Source organism: Chaetodon auriga, chromosome 11, assembly GCF_051107435.1.
Source record: "Chaetodon auriga isolate fChaAug3 chromosome 11, fChaAug3.hap1, whole genome shotgun sequence".
In the NCBI taxonomy this organism is placed as follows: Eukaryota; Metazoa; Chordata; class Actinopteri; order Chaetodontiformes; family Chaetodontidae; genus Chaetodon; species Chaetodon auriga.
This window is the reverse complement of record NC_135084.1, coordinates 6,434,837-6,453,294: the sequence shown is the minus strand read 5'-3', so window position 1 is coordinate 6,453,294 and position 18,458 is coordinate 6,434,837. Positions and strand designations below refer to the sequence as shown.

Here is an 18,458-nt window from a genome sequence, read left to right as displayed (position 1 = left end):
CTTACAGAATGATGTTACTGCCATGTTTAATATTACATCTTTATAATGTTGCAGTATATTCCTGCATGGACTCAATGCATCTAGCCTACAGTAGCCTATATCAGTGGGATATAGGCTGATAGTCCCACAGAGTCCTGTGGAGTGTGTGGTAGTCCTATGGCCAGTTTATGATCTTATATTTCAGGATATTGTTCTATTTTGCAGTGAGGCTGCCGATAGTGTCCTCTCATATTCCTGGTATTCTATACATGGACCACAAGAAATGATATGTTTGCATAAAATCTTCCCAATAGGCCCATATATGATGTCATTTCTTACAGTCCTTGGTCCATACATCCCCACCAGGCGGAGTGTACTTTATCCAGAGCCCCTTGCTTTCAAATCCAAGCTCCGCCTCTCCAGCAAGCGCACCCACCTTGTCCACCAGCAGCACAGTGCGCCAGGCAGCCAGAGCACAGGCGTGGGGCTCACCGGGGAGCGGGCACGACGAAGCGGCAGCAGCGCGCACTGCCAGCGGCGGGGCTTCTCGCAGGAAAGACGGTCGTTTCGTGGTTGGGGAGGGGGGACCCGTTCAAGACCTAACAGGACTTGAGGGGTCCTGTTTATTTTACCAGCCGTGGAAAGAAAACTCCTTCACGGCCAAATCTGGGAGTACCGTAACCGGTGTTGGGGAGGAAGGGAGAAAGATGCAGTTCCAGTCCGACTCGGTGAGCCGCGCAGTCCGCCTCCGACGCTGGTGATGCCCGCCGTGCGGGTATCACCGCCCAGCAGCAGCGGCAGCAGCAGCGGTAGCAGGAGGAGGAGGAGGAGGAGGTCAGGACAACAGGGCGTCGGGGGGCCGGTGATGATGGTGGTAAGGTCGGGATCATGGCAAACGGAACCGGTACTATCATGTTAAAATGCGTCGTGGTCGGAGACGGTGCAGTGGGTAAAACGTGTCTTCTGATGAGCTATGCCAATGACGCCTTTCCAGAGGAGTATGTACCCACAGTCTTTGATCATTATGCAGGTAGGAATACAATTGTTCTATTATTCTGTGTATCAGGAGCGTCTAATGATATCATGGCACGCTGAACTGCTGCTGTTCTGTGTTTTGTAATAAATTCTCAGATTAAAATCCAATCAGAGTGAATGTAAGGTTGCCTGAGTGAAATCCCCGTTTCCTCTGCCACTCTTTCTCTAACTGCATTGGCTTGCATCTGTTGCTATAATCAAAACCACTTGTTTGCCTTCTTCATAGCACAGAGGGGTTGGGGACTCTGATCCCCCCTCCCTCCCTTGCTGCTCCCCCTCCCTACCCTCACCCTCTCTCCTTCCTCCTCTCAACTGCTCTTTGTCATTTTCTTGCAGTGAGTGTCAACGTCGGTGGAAAGCAGTACTTGTTGGGACTGTATGACACAGCTGGCCAGGTACAGTGTATTTTTTTTTACCTCTGGCCAGGTGCCAAGCATGTCAAGGACACACTCGCACATACTGTCTCTCACTCTATCTCTATCTCGGTCTCCCCATGTGCTCCTGGGACCAATAACTATCCGACGATGCCTCCAACACACCCACAGGCTTCATATTCAGGCCAGACACTAAGCTGCAACAGGTGATGGCTTTCGCACATGGGTTTACTGCCAGAGTCTGGTGTGCCATGGACAGTGATGGTAGTGAAGGGTTTCAATAGTTCTATTATGTGGAGAACAGGGCTCCTATGTCCAGTAGTGATGTCACAGGTTTGTTAATAGGGCTGCCTATTGCCTGGGCTTTTTCTTTACAATGTGCCATTCAGCGGGAAAGAGTTAAAACTGTACTGAAAATGCAAAATGCATCTGGCAGGCACACACACACACACACACACACACACAAACACACACAATAATGTATCCACTCAGCAGAAGAGCCAGTGTAAACACACAAAGATGGAGGAAACCATGTGAACACACATGACACAGACAGGCTCATTAAGGCCCATCAGCACTATGCCAGCAGAACTTCTAGTTCTAGGGCAAAAATGATCCTTTAGTGTGTGTGATAGCTCAGATGATTAGACTAGAGCTGGAATGTTTAGTTAAGCCGTCGATCTACACAAATCAGTTGGCAACAAATTTGAGAACCGATCAACTGTTATTGAAAAATGTTGGTAAATCAACAATGAAAATAACTTTTAGTTGCAGGCATAGATTACTCGAAATCATTAAGACTCCACTTTAGGTGGAACATTAATCCTGTTATTTTAATCTAAAAATCAAAAATATTAAAGGTCTCGTGTGAAGTTTTTGACTGCCAGCAGCAATGTTTTTACAAGTGGCCCCCGGATTTGTTTGCGTTGTGTATGTGCTTGTGTATGTGGGGGCTGGTTTTGATGTAGATCCACAGTTGGCAGTGGTACACAATACTGGCAGCTTTATGCATACCCACCGTGTGTGTTTAGGTGAGAAAAGCTGAATATAAACACAGACTTTATTTGTTTACAAGAAACTCCACAGGGCACCTTTAAGTGTTTGGACTCCCCTCAGCTGTACTGCAAAGCTTGTCAGCAGTGGTGCACCCGTTCTCTGCCCTGCGACCTTTAACCTCCCGTCTTTCCAGCAACTAAAAGTGTAGTCTAAAACTGTACACATGTCAAATGCTGAATTGTTAACGCTTTCGTCAGGGCCGTACTTAACTGTGTGAAGTCACAGTGAGTCACAGTCCGACATCTGATCCGTTCATCCTTCAGACAAAAACTAGGTAGTAAGAGGTCATCCGGGGGATATTCAGCCTTCTCTCTGTTCTGTTCATTCATGAATGCTAAATGCACAAGTCCAAGAATAGCAAATCACAGCCACCCCTCCTCCTCCTTCCGACCCAAACAGCTACCTGTGGCTGTGCTATATTTTCTTCTCGAGAAAACAGATGGTAAAAGTGTTACTACTCCATTGTAAAAAGAGGAACACAACCTTATTGTCCATTCTGCCGTGTTTGAGAGGGTGTGTGTGTCAGAGGAGGGTTTGTTTTTAGCTGAATAAGAGCGTCTCTGAAATGGAGAAGTTCTCCCAGATGTCTGCCGTGGGTGCTGCCGGCCGCTGAGAGTAGAGTTACTGCTCTTCAAAACGCGCCCCTCCACCGCCCCCCGACTCCGCTGACCTCTTTATGTGGAGCACAAGGCCAGCTGGTAATGTTTATAGCTTCAGCATCTGATCAAAGACCTGGCGCCCCAAAGAGAGAGGGAGCGAGAGAGTGAAAGGAAGACAGAAAGAGGAAGAGAGAGAGACAGATGGGGGAGGAGGGGGGTGGACCTGCTCAGAAAGTGGATAAATTCAGTCCTCTCAGTTTCATTTTCTTTTGCCCTTCTCTCTCTCTCTCTCAGTTTTTAATTTAAAAGTCTCCCTTCATCGTCTCCACCTCTGGCCTGTGCCGCACATGTTCGATTGACTGAAGCTCCCTCTAATGTTTTTATTCCTGGCGTGGCTGGGGCTCCCACAATGCTTCACTGCTCCATGAGGGTATCGGCAGCATTGCAGATACATGCTGCCGTCGTGCCCTCATCGGATGGGATTCCATGCTGTCACATTGGTGCAGCATGTCAGGGCCTCATGATCACGGCGCGACATTTGAGTTGATACTGCTTCCCTGCCTTCTATTGTCTGTGTGCTGCCACGCCGCTCCCCCAGCCGCTGCCTATTGAATTATTCCATATGGAAGGTCTGCAAAGTCTGTTTTGCTGAATGTGACGAGGGAACAGAGGGGAAAGTCTTTACTTATTCATTCATTCTCCTTCTGCTGCTTCTGCACTCAAGAACATCCAGCATTGCTGCCTGAGGAGGAGCTGGAGGAAAACAGGAAGTGGATGCTAAGTGCTGTGGTACCTAAGGAAACGCTTTGAGGAGAGGAACTCAGGGGTTGCAAACCTGTAGGACCCGTGTCCTGCGGCCCTATTAGCCCGCGCTTTGTTGTTGGACTGGTCCTCATTTGCTCGGCTTTTCAAATGCCCTCACACTCAACTGCACATCCTGTAATCACTTTTACCACTCCACTTCACCCGATGCAGCCCCCTCTCTCCTTACTGTTTGGTGCGGTCTGATGAGTCTTATTTGACTCAGCAACCCAAAGTGGCCCAGTGACCCTCAGACGTCTCAGCGGGAGTGGGAGGGTGGCAGGTGGGGATGGGGGTGAGGGTTGGAGGGGGGGGGAGTGGAAATGGTTTTACCCAGCTGGAAGCCTGTCACCACTCCATAGGAGTACTATAGACGTGCCTCAGCTCACACTTTCAACTAGAGATTTTACAGTTTGCTATTGTTCTGTAGGGAGGGAACAGCCACTCTTTTAAAGGGCAACAACAATTTTAAATTACCAATAAGTTTTTCAATTAATACATTCATCTTTCTGACAAAAAATGTTGGAAAATAGCAAAGAATGTCCTCACAGTTTTTTCTGAGAGCCCAAGGTGAAATACCAAATTACCAACAGTAATTCAAACCAGACAAATGCTCCAGGGCCCTGGCTGCTCAGGGGACCCAAAGCTCGAGGCCATGCCGTTGTGCATATTCCTCAGTGAAATGGATTTTGGGTGTTTTCACACCTGTGCTTTTTAGTCCGGTTTAATTCGCCTCTGGTTTGTTTTCAACCTTGGTGCGATTCATTTTGGCAGGTGGCACAGTAGTCACACTTGAGTCAGGACCAAAACAACTGCACTGAGCCCCTTGAGAGGAGTTTGTCCCGGTCCAGTCCCAAACTTTGAGCCTGGATCACGTTTCTGACCCAACTGCAAGTGAACTCTGTAAGTTTGGGCTAAATGACATGTTGTACATGCTCAATTTTAGCTCCCTTGTTGTCTGAAGGCAGCACGTCAGTGTAGTATTTTCAAGACGTTTGGCATTCTGCTGGTATAGTTTTGCCTGATATGTTGCCCAGTTAATTACCATGGTTATGAGCAAATGGAACCATTGCTCCATAATGTTTCTCTCACAGAAATATGCATTCATACAGAACACAGAACATTCTTCTTGTGTTTGTCTTGCCCCAGACACATCTGATCAATAAGTGGAGTGAATGTCCTCCTGTGGTTTGTAGTGATGCTTTTTGGTTTTTCACAGGCTGAGTAGTACTTGCAGTGGTGAGTGACTAACCCTTTTTTGGTAAAATCAGTGGAATTTCTGTTCATCAGCTTGGCCAAGTAATCATTTCAGCACGACATTCTTTTGAATTAGTATATTTTGATTTTGTAACATTTTATGAAAAGGAGGTGAGTCAGTGTGGAAAGGATGTGAATAATCGTACGTGTATAATGTCTTAATTTATGTTTTACCATGCACAGTTTGCCCCCCTGCAATTAGCTGCCATTAAAGGCATTATTATAAAGGCATTAAACTGTCAGATGTTTGAATGGAGTATAGCAGGATGTTCTCACCATGCGGGCATGAATAGACAGGGCGCATCAGTGCTCAGGCTATGATTAACGACCATTTATCACCATTAAAGGACCACTTAAAAAGAAACAAGCATAAATAGTTTTTTTTTTTTTTTATTCCAGAGGTTAAATCCAGTTCTGCAAAATGTGCAGATTTGCAGATCAGAGACAGAACTTTGTGAATAGAAGCGTCTATGTCTGGGCTTGCGTTTCCACCCGGCGGCCATGTTAGAGCAGGCATCTCTGACTCTGTTGACACAGCCAGTTTATAGAGCCCCGAGGAGGCGATAGGAGTGGAAAAGCAGAAAGATAGAAAAGAGAGAGTGGTGTGGTGGGGGGACGATGGAGGAGGGAATGACTCACTGATATCATAGCACTCATATGTCACTGAGTCAACAGAGCGCAGTCACACAGCGAAGCTCAAACACTGGCCAGATGAAGACGCAGAGTCTTGCCGTGATGAAAATGAATGGACATGTATGGAGAGAAATCAGTGTTAAGAGATCACACACACACAAAGCGACTCTCGCTTCCCTTTCTTCTGTCACTCCTTTCCTCCCTTTTCACTGATCATAATATTTACTGTACACTCCTGACTGCCTTGGAAAGACTGCTATGCAGCGTCTCAGTGATGTATTCATGAACTGTTGACCTGAACTAATAAAACTGTATGACATACCTCTGGCGGAAACTTCTAACCAAAGCACCTTCACAGCAGCATGAGTGTAAACATATCTTTACCCAGCATTGATCAAACTCAAGATTGAGTTACGTGGGAGTATCCACTCTGTCTGTGTCTCAGTATATACACTCTGAGAGACTAGCAGGCATGCTGTCTTTGGTAATGTGTCAGGGGTGTACTGTGAGGAAACTGTGTGAGGGGCAGAGATGGGTCTCAGAGAAGCTCGGGGCCTGTTTACAGTAAACTGCTGAGCGACTTGCGCTGCATTCCTTTATGTCTGTGGCTCGCCAGGGAATCGGAGGATTCACTTGTGCAAGGAAAGGTCACAAGCATACAGGGACACATAAACACACACAGAGGGCTTGATCCCATGTGACAGATATTGTGTGTCAGTGGGGGCAGCACAGAATGTATGTGAATGCGAAAGCAGTATGTGCTGTTACATGTTCTTCCAAAGAGGTAAAATGAGCTGCATAAGTATTAGTATTACTCTGCTAGCGTGGCTAAAAGTTTGAATTAAATTTTCAGGATGTAAACTATATCAGGATATATTAATGTTATAACATATACCAGATGAAATTCTTCTATCATGGTATGTGTTTTTATTATACGTTTTTAAAAATCAATTGAGTAATTGTTCATGTATTGAATTACTGGATAAGAATGTCTGCAAAATAGTATGTCATCACATTGATGCAAAAATCTGGGAAACAAATCCAGTATTTACAGAAAGTAGTCCCTCTTATCGATTTACAACAGCGGCCAAGATGAGCAACACCCCTGACATATTAAAGGGAAGGACACCACAGCGTAAACATTATGACCAAATCTGTGAAGGTTGACAAATTTCCATCGTCTCACCATATACGTTGTCAGCCCGTCCCTAATTTTATGACTATCTGTGCCAGATAATTTTACACAATTTGAAGTCTTCATGTTGGTCTTTCACCAGCCATACAACTGAAAATCAGACATGTCTCGGAGTGTTTGAGAATCATTCTTATCATTTGTCTCAGCTTGCTTGGAGCACCAGATGGTTTGCATTCATTACTGATTTATCACATCAGGAAAGTGTCAGGTAAGCTGTCGGTCACAGTTGCTTCAAGGACTGTGATTGTCAAAACACTCAATCATCTCATGTGACGATCCCTAACCCTCTAAGACGTTCACAACAGCCGCTGAGAATGATTTGAAGTGCCTGTGTGAGCCAGGCCAGTGAAAACCTGTGAAATACTGTACTCATTTGCAAGTCAGAGAATGAACAAATCATACATTTATGAATTATATCCACTTGACCCACTCCAGTGAAGCGTGGTTGAGTCATCTGCAGTACGAGCACAGGAGTAAAGATTTGTATGCTGGTTTCATCATCTACTCCAATGGAATATAAAGCCAGAATATCTTAAATTCATTACGCAGGCAACAAAAGATGACACACTATCCTGGCTTATCTACTGCCGTTTGGAGAATCCTCTGACATTCAGGTCATTTGCATAACCAATTCCCTAATGTGTTTGTGTGAGAGGGACTTGGAGTTAGAGCGGTGTGATTGTATTGGACTGTCCTGTGTGTGTTTGGCAGAGAATGGGACTCGCTGAAGGCATCGGAATGAGAAACTGTCGTGCCAGCGCTCGGTTGTCCCGTTGCAACTGTCTCTGGCGCAGTGGGACATTGCATCCAGTGTGCTTTGATTTCAGGGATGTGGACAGTAAATTTTCCAGACAAGAGAGTGAGGCTGATACACTTGGTTTGAGTTGGTCTGGTTGAGTCATATCTAATTACTGGAGATCCATTGATTGCGCGTGTCTTCGAGCTAGCAGCAGAAAACCATCCCAATGTGTGCCATCAGAAGAAGGAATGAGACGGGTCATGCATATTCATATGTGTGCAAGTCGGACACTCTGTCAAAAGGGTTTATCTTTGGCGAGGACAAGAGAGCGCTTGATGTGGCGTACAAAGGACAGTCTTGCTTCTGTGAATTAGCCATTTACGCCACACAAATATCTGAGACGGCAGCGGGTCTGGTTTTCAGTGTCTTGTGGCGATGCCTTATGCTCAGCTTGCATTAAAGGACTGCAAATGTAAAATAATTCTCAATTGTGTCTGTCAGAAAGGGAGGGCAGAAGAGAGCAACACTCATGTGACGGTCATCTTCTTCACATTCATTTTAAAGTGCATTTTTTAAGTGTATCATTCTTGCCTTAATAATCAACATCATTTCTATAAAACAGCCAAAGTCAGCCCTCATGGCTCCAGTGAGGGGTAAAAGTCTGTGTTTGAAGGTCACTTTTTGCACACTTGAATAATTCATGAGAATAATTTCTCAGATATTAAGATACGGAACTGAATTATGTCTGTTCATTGGTTCCTTTATCCCCAGCCACCCTGACTTCTCGTCTCAAATGTTAACCAGCACCATCTCGTCTTCTTCCAGGAGGACTACGACCGCCTCAGGCCGTTGTCCTACCCAATGACCGATGTCTTCCTCATCTGCTTCTCGGTGGTAAACCCTGCCAGTTTCCAGAATGTGCGTGAAGAATGGGTGCCGGAGTTGCAGGAGTATGCACCCAGTGTCCCCTACCTGCTCATTGGCACCCAGGTGAGTGCTGTAATGCTCTGGTTCCACCACAGGTGTTTGTATTCAGTTCCAAATCGCTGCTTATGTGTGATTTTCTATTCGTACGTGTCGGATATGCCTGGATATTCTGAGATACAATAATAAAGTCTGTCACATTGGTACCTCAGCTACATTTTTGTCATTTACAACATGTTGATGTAAATGAACGTTCCCATTGTGAGCCTGAAATTTGCATTCAGATTGTAAAAGGAAAATAATTGACTCTGTTGGGTATTTTTGCTACTCTTAATGTAAAACTGTCACACACTTAAGCTGCAATGTGAATTTAATCTCAAGAAGCCACAGTGGGCAACAAAGCACGAAATATGTGTGTTTAGTTTGAAACAGTGATGAGGCATTATGTGGCATTAACTAACTTCATGGACAAACATTCTGTACATTGAATTGTACTGTGGCTCCAATGATATGTACAGTAAGGTTTAGTTTTCCTGCACACTGATGACAGCTCATCCGGTCATTTTTAATCGGCTAGGTTGAAATGTTTTATGCCATTCCTCAATAGATGTAATGATAAAATACCTAAAATATTAATTTCCTGAATATCACAAAAAATCATGTGAATGAAACCTTACTTCGCCTATTCTGTTTCTTATTGTGCAGCCTAAGATAAGATAGGATAAGACTTTATTGATCCCACACCGGGGAAAGTCAGTCATTACAGCCAGCAAGTATTACAAAGAGCAAACACAGTGGCATAAAAAGGTCAAGATTAAAAAAGTGTACAGGATACAGAATAGAAAAAACAACTAATGTACATTTGTACAGATTATAAAAAATAGTAAACGCCATAACGTCCTACTGCCATAAAAAGTACCATTGCCTACTAACTGCTGTCGAGAGTGTTGTTTGATAGAACCAGCATAATCACATCTGCTGAGCCTCAGATGCTGAGACCTGTTCAATATCCTGCAAGAGCCATAAACAAAAGCAATTCAAAACAAGGCAGAACATAGAAATGGTGACTCTCAGGTCATGGTGAATCAGTGAAAAAACTACATGGGAAACTGCACTAGGTACACAACTTGCAAGACAAACTGCCATTGAGGCATCCTTTATCTATCTTGATATACAACACGTGTTGGAGAGCACAAAAAAATTAACATAAAGATGAGCGTTCTAAGAAAGATGAGATTTCTGGAACATACTTTCGGGCAATGGAAAGCGCTGGGACTGGGAAGGGGCCAGAACTGTCACATCTAAAAGCACCGTGTACCACCACTGATTTAAGGTGGCAATAGAAATGTGAAACAGGCCCAGTGGACCATAAACGGCGATGAAATGGCCAAACAACTGTCCAACACCTGGGATTTGGTTTGGAATGGTCTCGTTCTGTCTCAAACAAACCAACAAACTTGTTCAAATATTCATGAAACAAAAATAAGAAAACCAAAAGAAAAGAGGCCAAGTAACACCATTAGGTGGTGTACATCACACCTTTGATTTTAGCATTCTAGTCTGTAATAGCTCATAAACTGCACATTTGAGACTGGATTGACTTTTGTTTGTTTATATTAGCCTTGAGAAAAATAGTGATGTGATCCACAAACGTCTGATCAAAAGTCAGCTCACGATGGATTCCCAGCATTTCAGATGTGAGACTGAACCAAAACAGAAAGTTCTGCGCTGTAAAACCAAAACAATGAGCTGAAACATGCTAAAATGTGTTGTAGACTGCTGTGAACTGCAGTCTGGTCATAATTTTCTGAGGGTTACACATAAATTACACATTGTCATGTTTTCTGTTTTTAATTTAAAAACACCAATCAGTGCAGTTTTCAGTAGACGTGATTACAAACCTGGGCACCCTCAGTCTTACCAAACATTTGGGACAGCCAGTATAAACCTGACTGGGGACCTGAGGCTGATGTGGCTCATAGGGGGTTAAAAGCTCTGCGGTGGTATCGCAGCCCTCCCTGCCAAAAAGTTAATTTTTAAATCAGAAAAACTTAAACCAGCAATTAACGTACGCAAAGATGCTAAAGCTGGGCTAATGTCTTGTGATCTTCAATAGAGGAAATATTAAGCTCATGAAGATGTTAAGAGATGACACTGATCCTAAGTATTAGATTATTTCTTAAGCCTCAAAACCCACTGCCAATACCATACGTCCTCTTAAAAATGAGCTGACTTGTGGGGGATTTTTGGTCTGTGTTCCCAGGCAACCAAATGCCAGTGCAGCCAGGGCCCAGCAGTGATGAGGAGGATGGAGTGGGTGTCTGATTTATCTTGTGTCAGCTGATGTTTACTGGCCTTTTATCAGTTCCTGTCATAACTCACTCTCTGCTCTTCTGCTGGATGCTGATGTGCGCTGTGCACATGAGCATCATGACAGCGAGCCACGCTGCCACAAATCACACCAATCAAGAAAAGGGTTAATGAAGGTTGCTCACAGAGAGATTGTGCAGGTGGATGCATTTATCATAATTGGTTATTTCTGAGATGGGGATGAGTTGTGTGTGTGCTGAGCATTGCAATGAATAAACAAAGAGGAACCTTGTGGTTGGCTGTGAAATCGCTTTGCACAAGAGCAGGAAGTGTGGGCCAACACGGCTTTGTTGCAAAATGAGAAAGCAGTTATACAGTTCAGCTCTCATGGCTATGTTTAGAAACATGGAGAAAAGTGATACCTGATTGGATGTCGACAGATCAGACAAATCAATATGAAACCATTAACAAAGTATTTCATGTATGTCCATATTTTAACTGTAATAGTGACTTAGCTCAGACGAAGTGTCCTTCATCTCTTTCAGATTGACCTTCGCGATGACCCCAAGACCATTGCCAAACTGAATGACATGAAGGAGAAGCCCATCGCCACTGAGCAAGGCCAGAAACTAGCAAAGGAGGTTTGTATGTTTAGCAGACTGACTGGTGAAGTAATACGTAGCTGGTGAAAGAGAGTCGAAGCAGAGTTGTAGAAGTTAGCTGTCAGGTCCAGTTAGATTCCTGCGTGTTGATTTGACCCCAGAATGTCTCTGTAGGAATTTAATTTCTTCTGTGAAATGCCTGGAATCAGATCTCTGTACATTCTTTGCCTTGAAATCAATCCAGGAATACATTCTGGGTCAACATGGATGCCCAGAGGAGTTCAAGGCTGTAGGATGTAGATACCAAATGTGGTCTGTGATTAATCGCTCCTGTCAGACAGAAACCGAGAAAAGAAGTCAACCGTTCAAAAATTACAATCTAGGCTCATTCAAAAGTTGATGTCCATGCAGTTTTGGCAACATGAGATGGGATTTCGGTGAGATTGAAGTCTCATGGGAGTCATGAAGTTTTCTGAGGTCACAAGGGTCCATGTATGATAATTGCGAGATCTTTGAAAATCACTCAAATTACAGCTATTTCCTTTAATGTGAGCAGTATTTTACCTTGGACTTTATCACCTACAGCTTTCTGTTGCTGTCCTTTAAAACCTGCTCCGCTTGGATAGAACAGGGCTTTTATAAAGTAGTTTGAATCGTGTGTGTGTGTGTGTGTGTGTGTGTGTGTGTGTGTGTGTGTGTGTGTGTGAGATGAGCCCCAGCCCTTTAATGTATTACCATTACATTCCAGTCACAGAGCTTAGCATTCGTGTGTAGAAAAAATGAATCCCCAGCAGTGTTTGAAATAACCAGAAGGTCATTTAACGACACTGTTTTGAAGGTATTTGCAGAACCTTCAAACTCCTCTAACAATCTGCATGAAAACATGCAAGATAAAAGCAGGAATTATTATACATTTTCAGAAATATGCTTGTTAAAAATACTGTCTTGCTGAGAGAAAAGCTTGATACTATTGTCATATTTGTATGCTAAATATGAGCTACTGCCAGCAACCAGTTATCTTATTTTAGCACATAAAGGTTGGAAACAAGGGGAAACAGCTCATCTGGCTCTTTCCAAAGGTAACAAAATCTGCAGCATCTGCAAAGCTCATTAATGAACGCACTATTTCTCATTTGTTTAATCCAGACAAAAGCCAAAGTATAAAATTGACTTCTGGACTATAGGCCCCTTGTGCTAAGCTAAGATAATCAGCTGCTGGCGCTACCTCATAATTGCCACGTAGTTTCAACAAAGCAAACAAGCTTATTCCCCAAAGACTGGGTTTATGTAAAGACATGGGAGAGGGTCGAGGTGTTCTGCTTGGAGGATGTTGTACTGAAGACAGTTTGTATTTTTATTGTATTTTCTACATTCGTAGAGAGACAGTGGAGCTGTCTTACACAGACCAGACACTGGAGGTATTTTTAGCTGCCTGTTACCTAAAGACCATGTTCATCATGTAAATGTCCATGACATGACAGTTACGGTCATAACGGGCACTTATTTTAATGAGATTACCATGTAAAATTGCCGTCACGCTTACATGATGAGGTGCAATGTCTGAAAGGGGCTGCAGGGATACATACATAAGGAAATTTCCTATTGGCTGCAGATACACAAGAGGTATTTCAGGTACAACATGTTAGCAATGGCTAGTTTTTCTGCTTACGTACTTAGTTACTAATGTTCACTACTCACCATTAGCAGCTAAAGTTCCCCAATAATATCAACCATAGCCAAAGCAGTGGTGCTGCCTGAGCCTCTGCTTTTCTTTGCTGCGTTTCCTCACTGATGGAGAAGAGTGTTGTATGCTGTGAATGTGATTGTTAAAAAGCATGATGTCACCCCTAATGTCCTCTGAGCAAACTAAATGTAATGTCAAGTCGTTTGGGGTGTTTGCATAAGCCGTCCGAAAGAAAAGCCATTCAGTGACATTTTATTCTGAGTTATGTGCGGGACTATTTCTTGGCAGGGTCCAGGAAATTTCTGGACTGTTCCCGGACAAGAAACATTCCAGCACACATTGTGCAACCCCCCATGAAACGGAAAAGATGTTTTCACACTTCCTTTTTGTATGAATCAAACAAACGATTTAAAATGTGTTGGTTAGTGAGTTTTAGAGGTGCTAACCGCTGGATTTTGTTCCCTTTGGAAAGAGTCAGGTTAGATGTTTACTTCTACCTGTTTCCAGTCTTTCTGTTAAACTAAACTATTGGTCTTCTCATGTAACTCTGAGCAGTATAGCAACAGTCTAACTAACTAAAGTAACTGCTGGCTGACCAGTGCATTGTACAGGAGTTGTTGACTGAGGGCCCATCCTTTCTTTCATTCTCATCAGATTGGTGCATGTTGCTATGTGGAATGTTCAGCTCTGACCCAGAAGGGCCTGAAGACGGTGTTCGACGAGGCCATCATCGCAATCTTGGCTCCCAAGAAAAAGAAGGGAGCCCTGAAGAGAAGACTGGGACCCCGCTGCATCAACTGCTGTCTGATCACGTGATACATAAACCCAGAGATCATTCAGCCACCAACGATAAACCAAACCTGGACTGAAGGCAAAAGACACCAGAGAAAAATGCACAAAAGAGAGGACTGAAAAGGACAAAACAAGAGCTACTTTTAAGCTGCAGGGCTCTTGAAAGGCCATAACTCTCTCCTGCTGTCCAACACAAGTTGAGGATGCAGTTTACTACCAAAGGAGCACAAAACCCAAGTCAGTCTCTTCTTCAAAAAGACTCTTTGCCTCAAAAGTACCTTCTTTTATAACCATTTTTAATCAGTTTTCCTGTACAAAATTGTTGTAAGCTGTCATACAGAAAACACAAAATGACAATTTTAAGAGAAATGTTACATTTTAAGGAGTTCGTATTATTTCTATGCTTTTGGAAGCTAGATTATTGATCTGTGAATCTCTCAATATAAGAGCAGATGTTCAGATTAAGAGAGAGAGCCTGCAGCTGATGAATGAGAGGCTGACTTAAGTGACACTGTGACAGTGACCAGGATACATTTCTGGACATAAGGGCCCAGTTCTTTTCTTTCTTTTTTTTTAACTTTGTGCTACAAAGACTCTGCTGGCCCACAAAGTCTATCTACACCTATTTGTCAGTTGAGAACGTGCAAATGAAACCACACAAGGTGCTTTGCGTTGTGTGAGGATAACACAAATGAGTGAAATGCTGTTCAGTCAACGCATTTCGGACCTGGGACTGTGTTATGTTCAAGTTTGTTTTTGCCTTATGAAAACTCCATTATTTTATAGTGTGGCATGCCAAAATATTCTGTAAGTTAGGACTGGGCGGAGGTCTTCATCAGGAACTGAAGAGGTCTATTATCCATTTTTAAAATATATATTATCCAGAGTTTATGATTCTATATCTCGAAAATGGAGATGATTTAGTATGTGCAAATATTATTTTGTCAACTGATCGCTTACTTTTTCTGTTGCAATTTTGTTATCCTGCAATAATGTGTTATCATTTTATCACCTTTAAGAAGGTTTCATAGAGAGAAGAAAAGGGATCTCATTTTAGAAATGAAACTCTGATTCATATCCATCATCAAAAGAAATCAAATGCACACTTTCATCAAAATCGGGTGGCTAAGGTGACCCAATGCTGTATATCTAATGCACAACATGAAGCACAGTCAGCGCCACTTCATTTCCCGGCACAACAAAGCACATTCCTCTGCTTTCACACACTGTCCCTATCCCAGAAAAGGCAGATTGAAGCACAGAAGATACACACTGTTCCATCGGGCGCAAGGATGAGCATAGCACACCATTCACCATGCACAATCATGATCCATCCAGTCTCTAAAGTACTTACAAATGTCAGCTCTTCATTAAATACAGGAAAGATGGTGATTGAATGGGTTCGAGAAACTGTTGGCACCAGCTGTTCAGAAGTGCTAACTTGACCTACTTTTAGTGTTTACTAATTGAAATGGGTTGCACCACCAAAACTAGTTCTTATGTTGAGATTAAGTGTCAGGCGTAGGTGTTGCATAGTCAGCTAACTGAACCGAATGACAAAGATCATGTTAGCTTGCAGAAGTGTTTGTCCTGATACTTCAGAATTAAGTTTAATAATGATGTAAACTGGGAAGATTTCAAATTCTATTGTGCAAAACCAACACAATATATCTCAAATTACAAAATGGTAATAGTGTTCGACTAAACACAGGCTAAAATAACTGTGGTTAGGTTAGCATCATCGGATATTTCCAACTCTACTTGGTGTGAATACCACCAACTCTGACAGTTTCTCTCCATGTACGCATATAGAAACGAAACAAAGTCATGTGACCTTCATAAAGTATCAGAACTTAAGTTTGATATGTCACTAAAACTGTTCTTTTTGCCAGTTCATGCTCCAGTGACTTTGTACAGATGTTTCGTAGCCGCTGATTTACTTGCATTGCAGACATTTCCTCATTTTTAATGGTGCAACCTCATTTAGTAAATCACTCATTTGCTAGTAGCCAGTCATCACTAAGAAAGGATTTTACACACAAAGTTAGAGATGGATTTACGAATAGCTGGTGCCACCCAGTATGAAGTGTAGAAGTCAGTCCTTCAGTAGAGTTTAAAATCTATAATGGAGGTTATGAGGTCCTCACATGACAGCTGTGAAGTGTTTTATATAATGTATGGAAACAACATTAGTTTGACCACCAACCACGTACCAATCCTGTCTTTTTAACAACAGGTTATCCCATAAGAATCCATTGATCAGTGTAATAAATTCAGATTGTGCATCATTTCAATTAGAAACTGAGATAATATGTGAAGCTTACCAGGATTTAGAGAGCAGTTTAAATATTTATGAGCCCCCACAGCAATTGTATGCAACAAAGATTTCAAGCCTACATGTCTGTAATACTGTGGGTCATGACTTGATTGTGACTGAACTTTTCTTGCAAGCCAAACATCCAAAATATCGGCTCTTTTTGCTTTTATGCGTTCGTTATTGGCTTTTTCTAACTGTTTTTTTCGAGATATTAATCAAAGGTGCCAACTCTTGCTAAATGACTTCAGTTCATTTTCTGTTCAGAGTCAGATATGATGATTGATTAAAGCTTTAATGTAAATGGTGCTCCTCCTCTCTGTCCCAGCCTGCGTTGTATAAACTTTCTTTCTGAGCAGCAGAGTGGATTGCAGGGTGAACAGCCTTCTCTTGCAGCCTTCTCTTTTTGCTTGCTTACTTGTGTGAAGGTCCACCCTCAGGATCCAGGACCTAAGTGCCGCAGCCACCAATGCATTCTCCCATTGATGCTCCTCTCTTCTCAATAAATGTGTTTACTGTGTTAATAAGCTGGCTTGGGGGGTTTAACTTGGAGAGCGTCAGATGTGCTGTGGAACGCATTTGTGAAATTAACTTTTGCAGTGTGTATTCCTGGAACTAACAGCACTCATGTTCATTATGGGTCAGACATCACTGGGTTGACATAAGCGGGTCAACAGAATTAAACATTGAGGCATGTTTGCACGAATACACAGCAATGCTTTATGTTCATTTATGTTTGCTTTTATTTCAGAAGTTTATTTTTCTTTTCAACCTCCTAAAACTTTATATTGCATTTATTTACAATTAATGCCACTCAGTCTGTACAAAGATGAGTTGTTTTGATCTCTGAAGCATGAGCGCCACTTGCTGACCACTTTTGTTTTCGATAGGATGTCCCTCCTTTCAGCTTTTTACTCAGGTATTAGAGGGCACTTCAACATGCACACTACTCCTTTACTCTGCTGCAGGTGTGGATAGTTTCCCATCTCAGAGGTTCATCGACCATTGGACAAGCTATTGGGAGTTAAAGGTCCACTGTGTAGGATTTAGGGGGATGTTGGCAGAAATTAACATAAAATTGATAATTGTGTATAATCACCTGAAAATAAAAATCATTGTGCTTTCGTTACCTTAGGATGAGCTCTACACTGCCACAGAGGTGAACAGAGACCCTCCCCTGATCAAAGCTTTAATGTAAATGGGCAATGCAAGGGAGGGTGAGAGGAGGGGTTTTCAGTTGGTTGCAATCTGCAACCTCACCACTAGATGCCGCAACACACTGGACCTTTAAGTCGGCTGTCCTTGTTTCATAGCATCTCAGAAATGTTAGTGTCATTTCCGAATCATACGTGTTTTCTTCCATACTGGAAAAATTAACTTGCATTAGGGATGGAAAATACCATGAGACTATTGACCAATACCGAGTAATACCAGGGCCAGAGCTGCAGACACCAATACTGTTTCTTAGTAAAGCAGCAAATGTACAATTGTGTAGGGAGTGATGTGTTGTGATTCATAAGGACACAAGACTGCTTTTAATGATGGTGCAGCTTGATTTAATTGAAAGCTTACTTCTAGTTACTTACTTACAAACAACGTAACAACAAAACTGTCTCAAAGGTGATGCACACCATTAAGGCCAGATTTAGTGCCATGTACGAAGGGCCACACAAGACCCTATTTTGGTCTACAACTTGAGCATATATCAAGCATATTCAGAAAGAAAAAACATATGTTTAAATCTATATTTTAAGAATAAAGGAAAATAATCACCTTTTATGTTCATTTTCAGAAAAAGCTTTACAGTGTGAAATGTACCTGAGACATATTTCAGCCTGTACTTCATATTGACGCACTTCATATTCCAATTATGTTTTTAGATTAATTCCATCTATCTTATATTTCCACTGTCTGAACGAGCTTGATAGCTACTGAAAAGATATTGGCTGAAAACCTCGACCATCCCCAAATGGAGACAGATGAAACAGCATTTCTCTGGAAAAACTGGCAGATACACACATAGGACAGATCCAAGGGTGTTGCATGTTTTAATAAAGTGGCCATTTCCCTCTGTAGAACTGCCTGCTGGGATCAAAACTTCTCATTTCCTCACGTCAGAAAAAGAAACTCCTCCTGGTTCTTGGGATCTTCTTGGAACATCCCC

The 18,458-nt window shown here is 42.6% G+C and overlaps 1 protein-coding gene across 1 annotated transcript; it reads left to right on the top strand.

Annotated features, from left to right (window-relative positions):
- The first annotated feature begins 431 nt into the window (after nt 1-431).
- Nucleotides 432-17,005, top strand: LOC143328054 (rho-related GTP-binding protein RhoQ). Its single transcript, XM_076742963.1, has 5 exons — nt 432-1,009; nt 1,351-1,409; nt 8,494-8,658; nt 11,448-11,543; nt 13,843-17,005. The coding sequence occupies exons 1-5, from the start codon at nt 868-870 to the stop codon at nt 14,002-14,004; spliced, it is 624 nt and encodes a 207-aa protein (XP_076599078.1). The 5' UTR covers nt 432-867; the 3' UTR covers nt 14,005-17,005.
- The last annotated feature ends 1,453 nt before the right edge of the window (nt 17,006-18,458 follow it).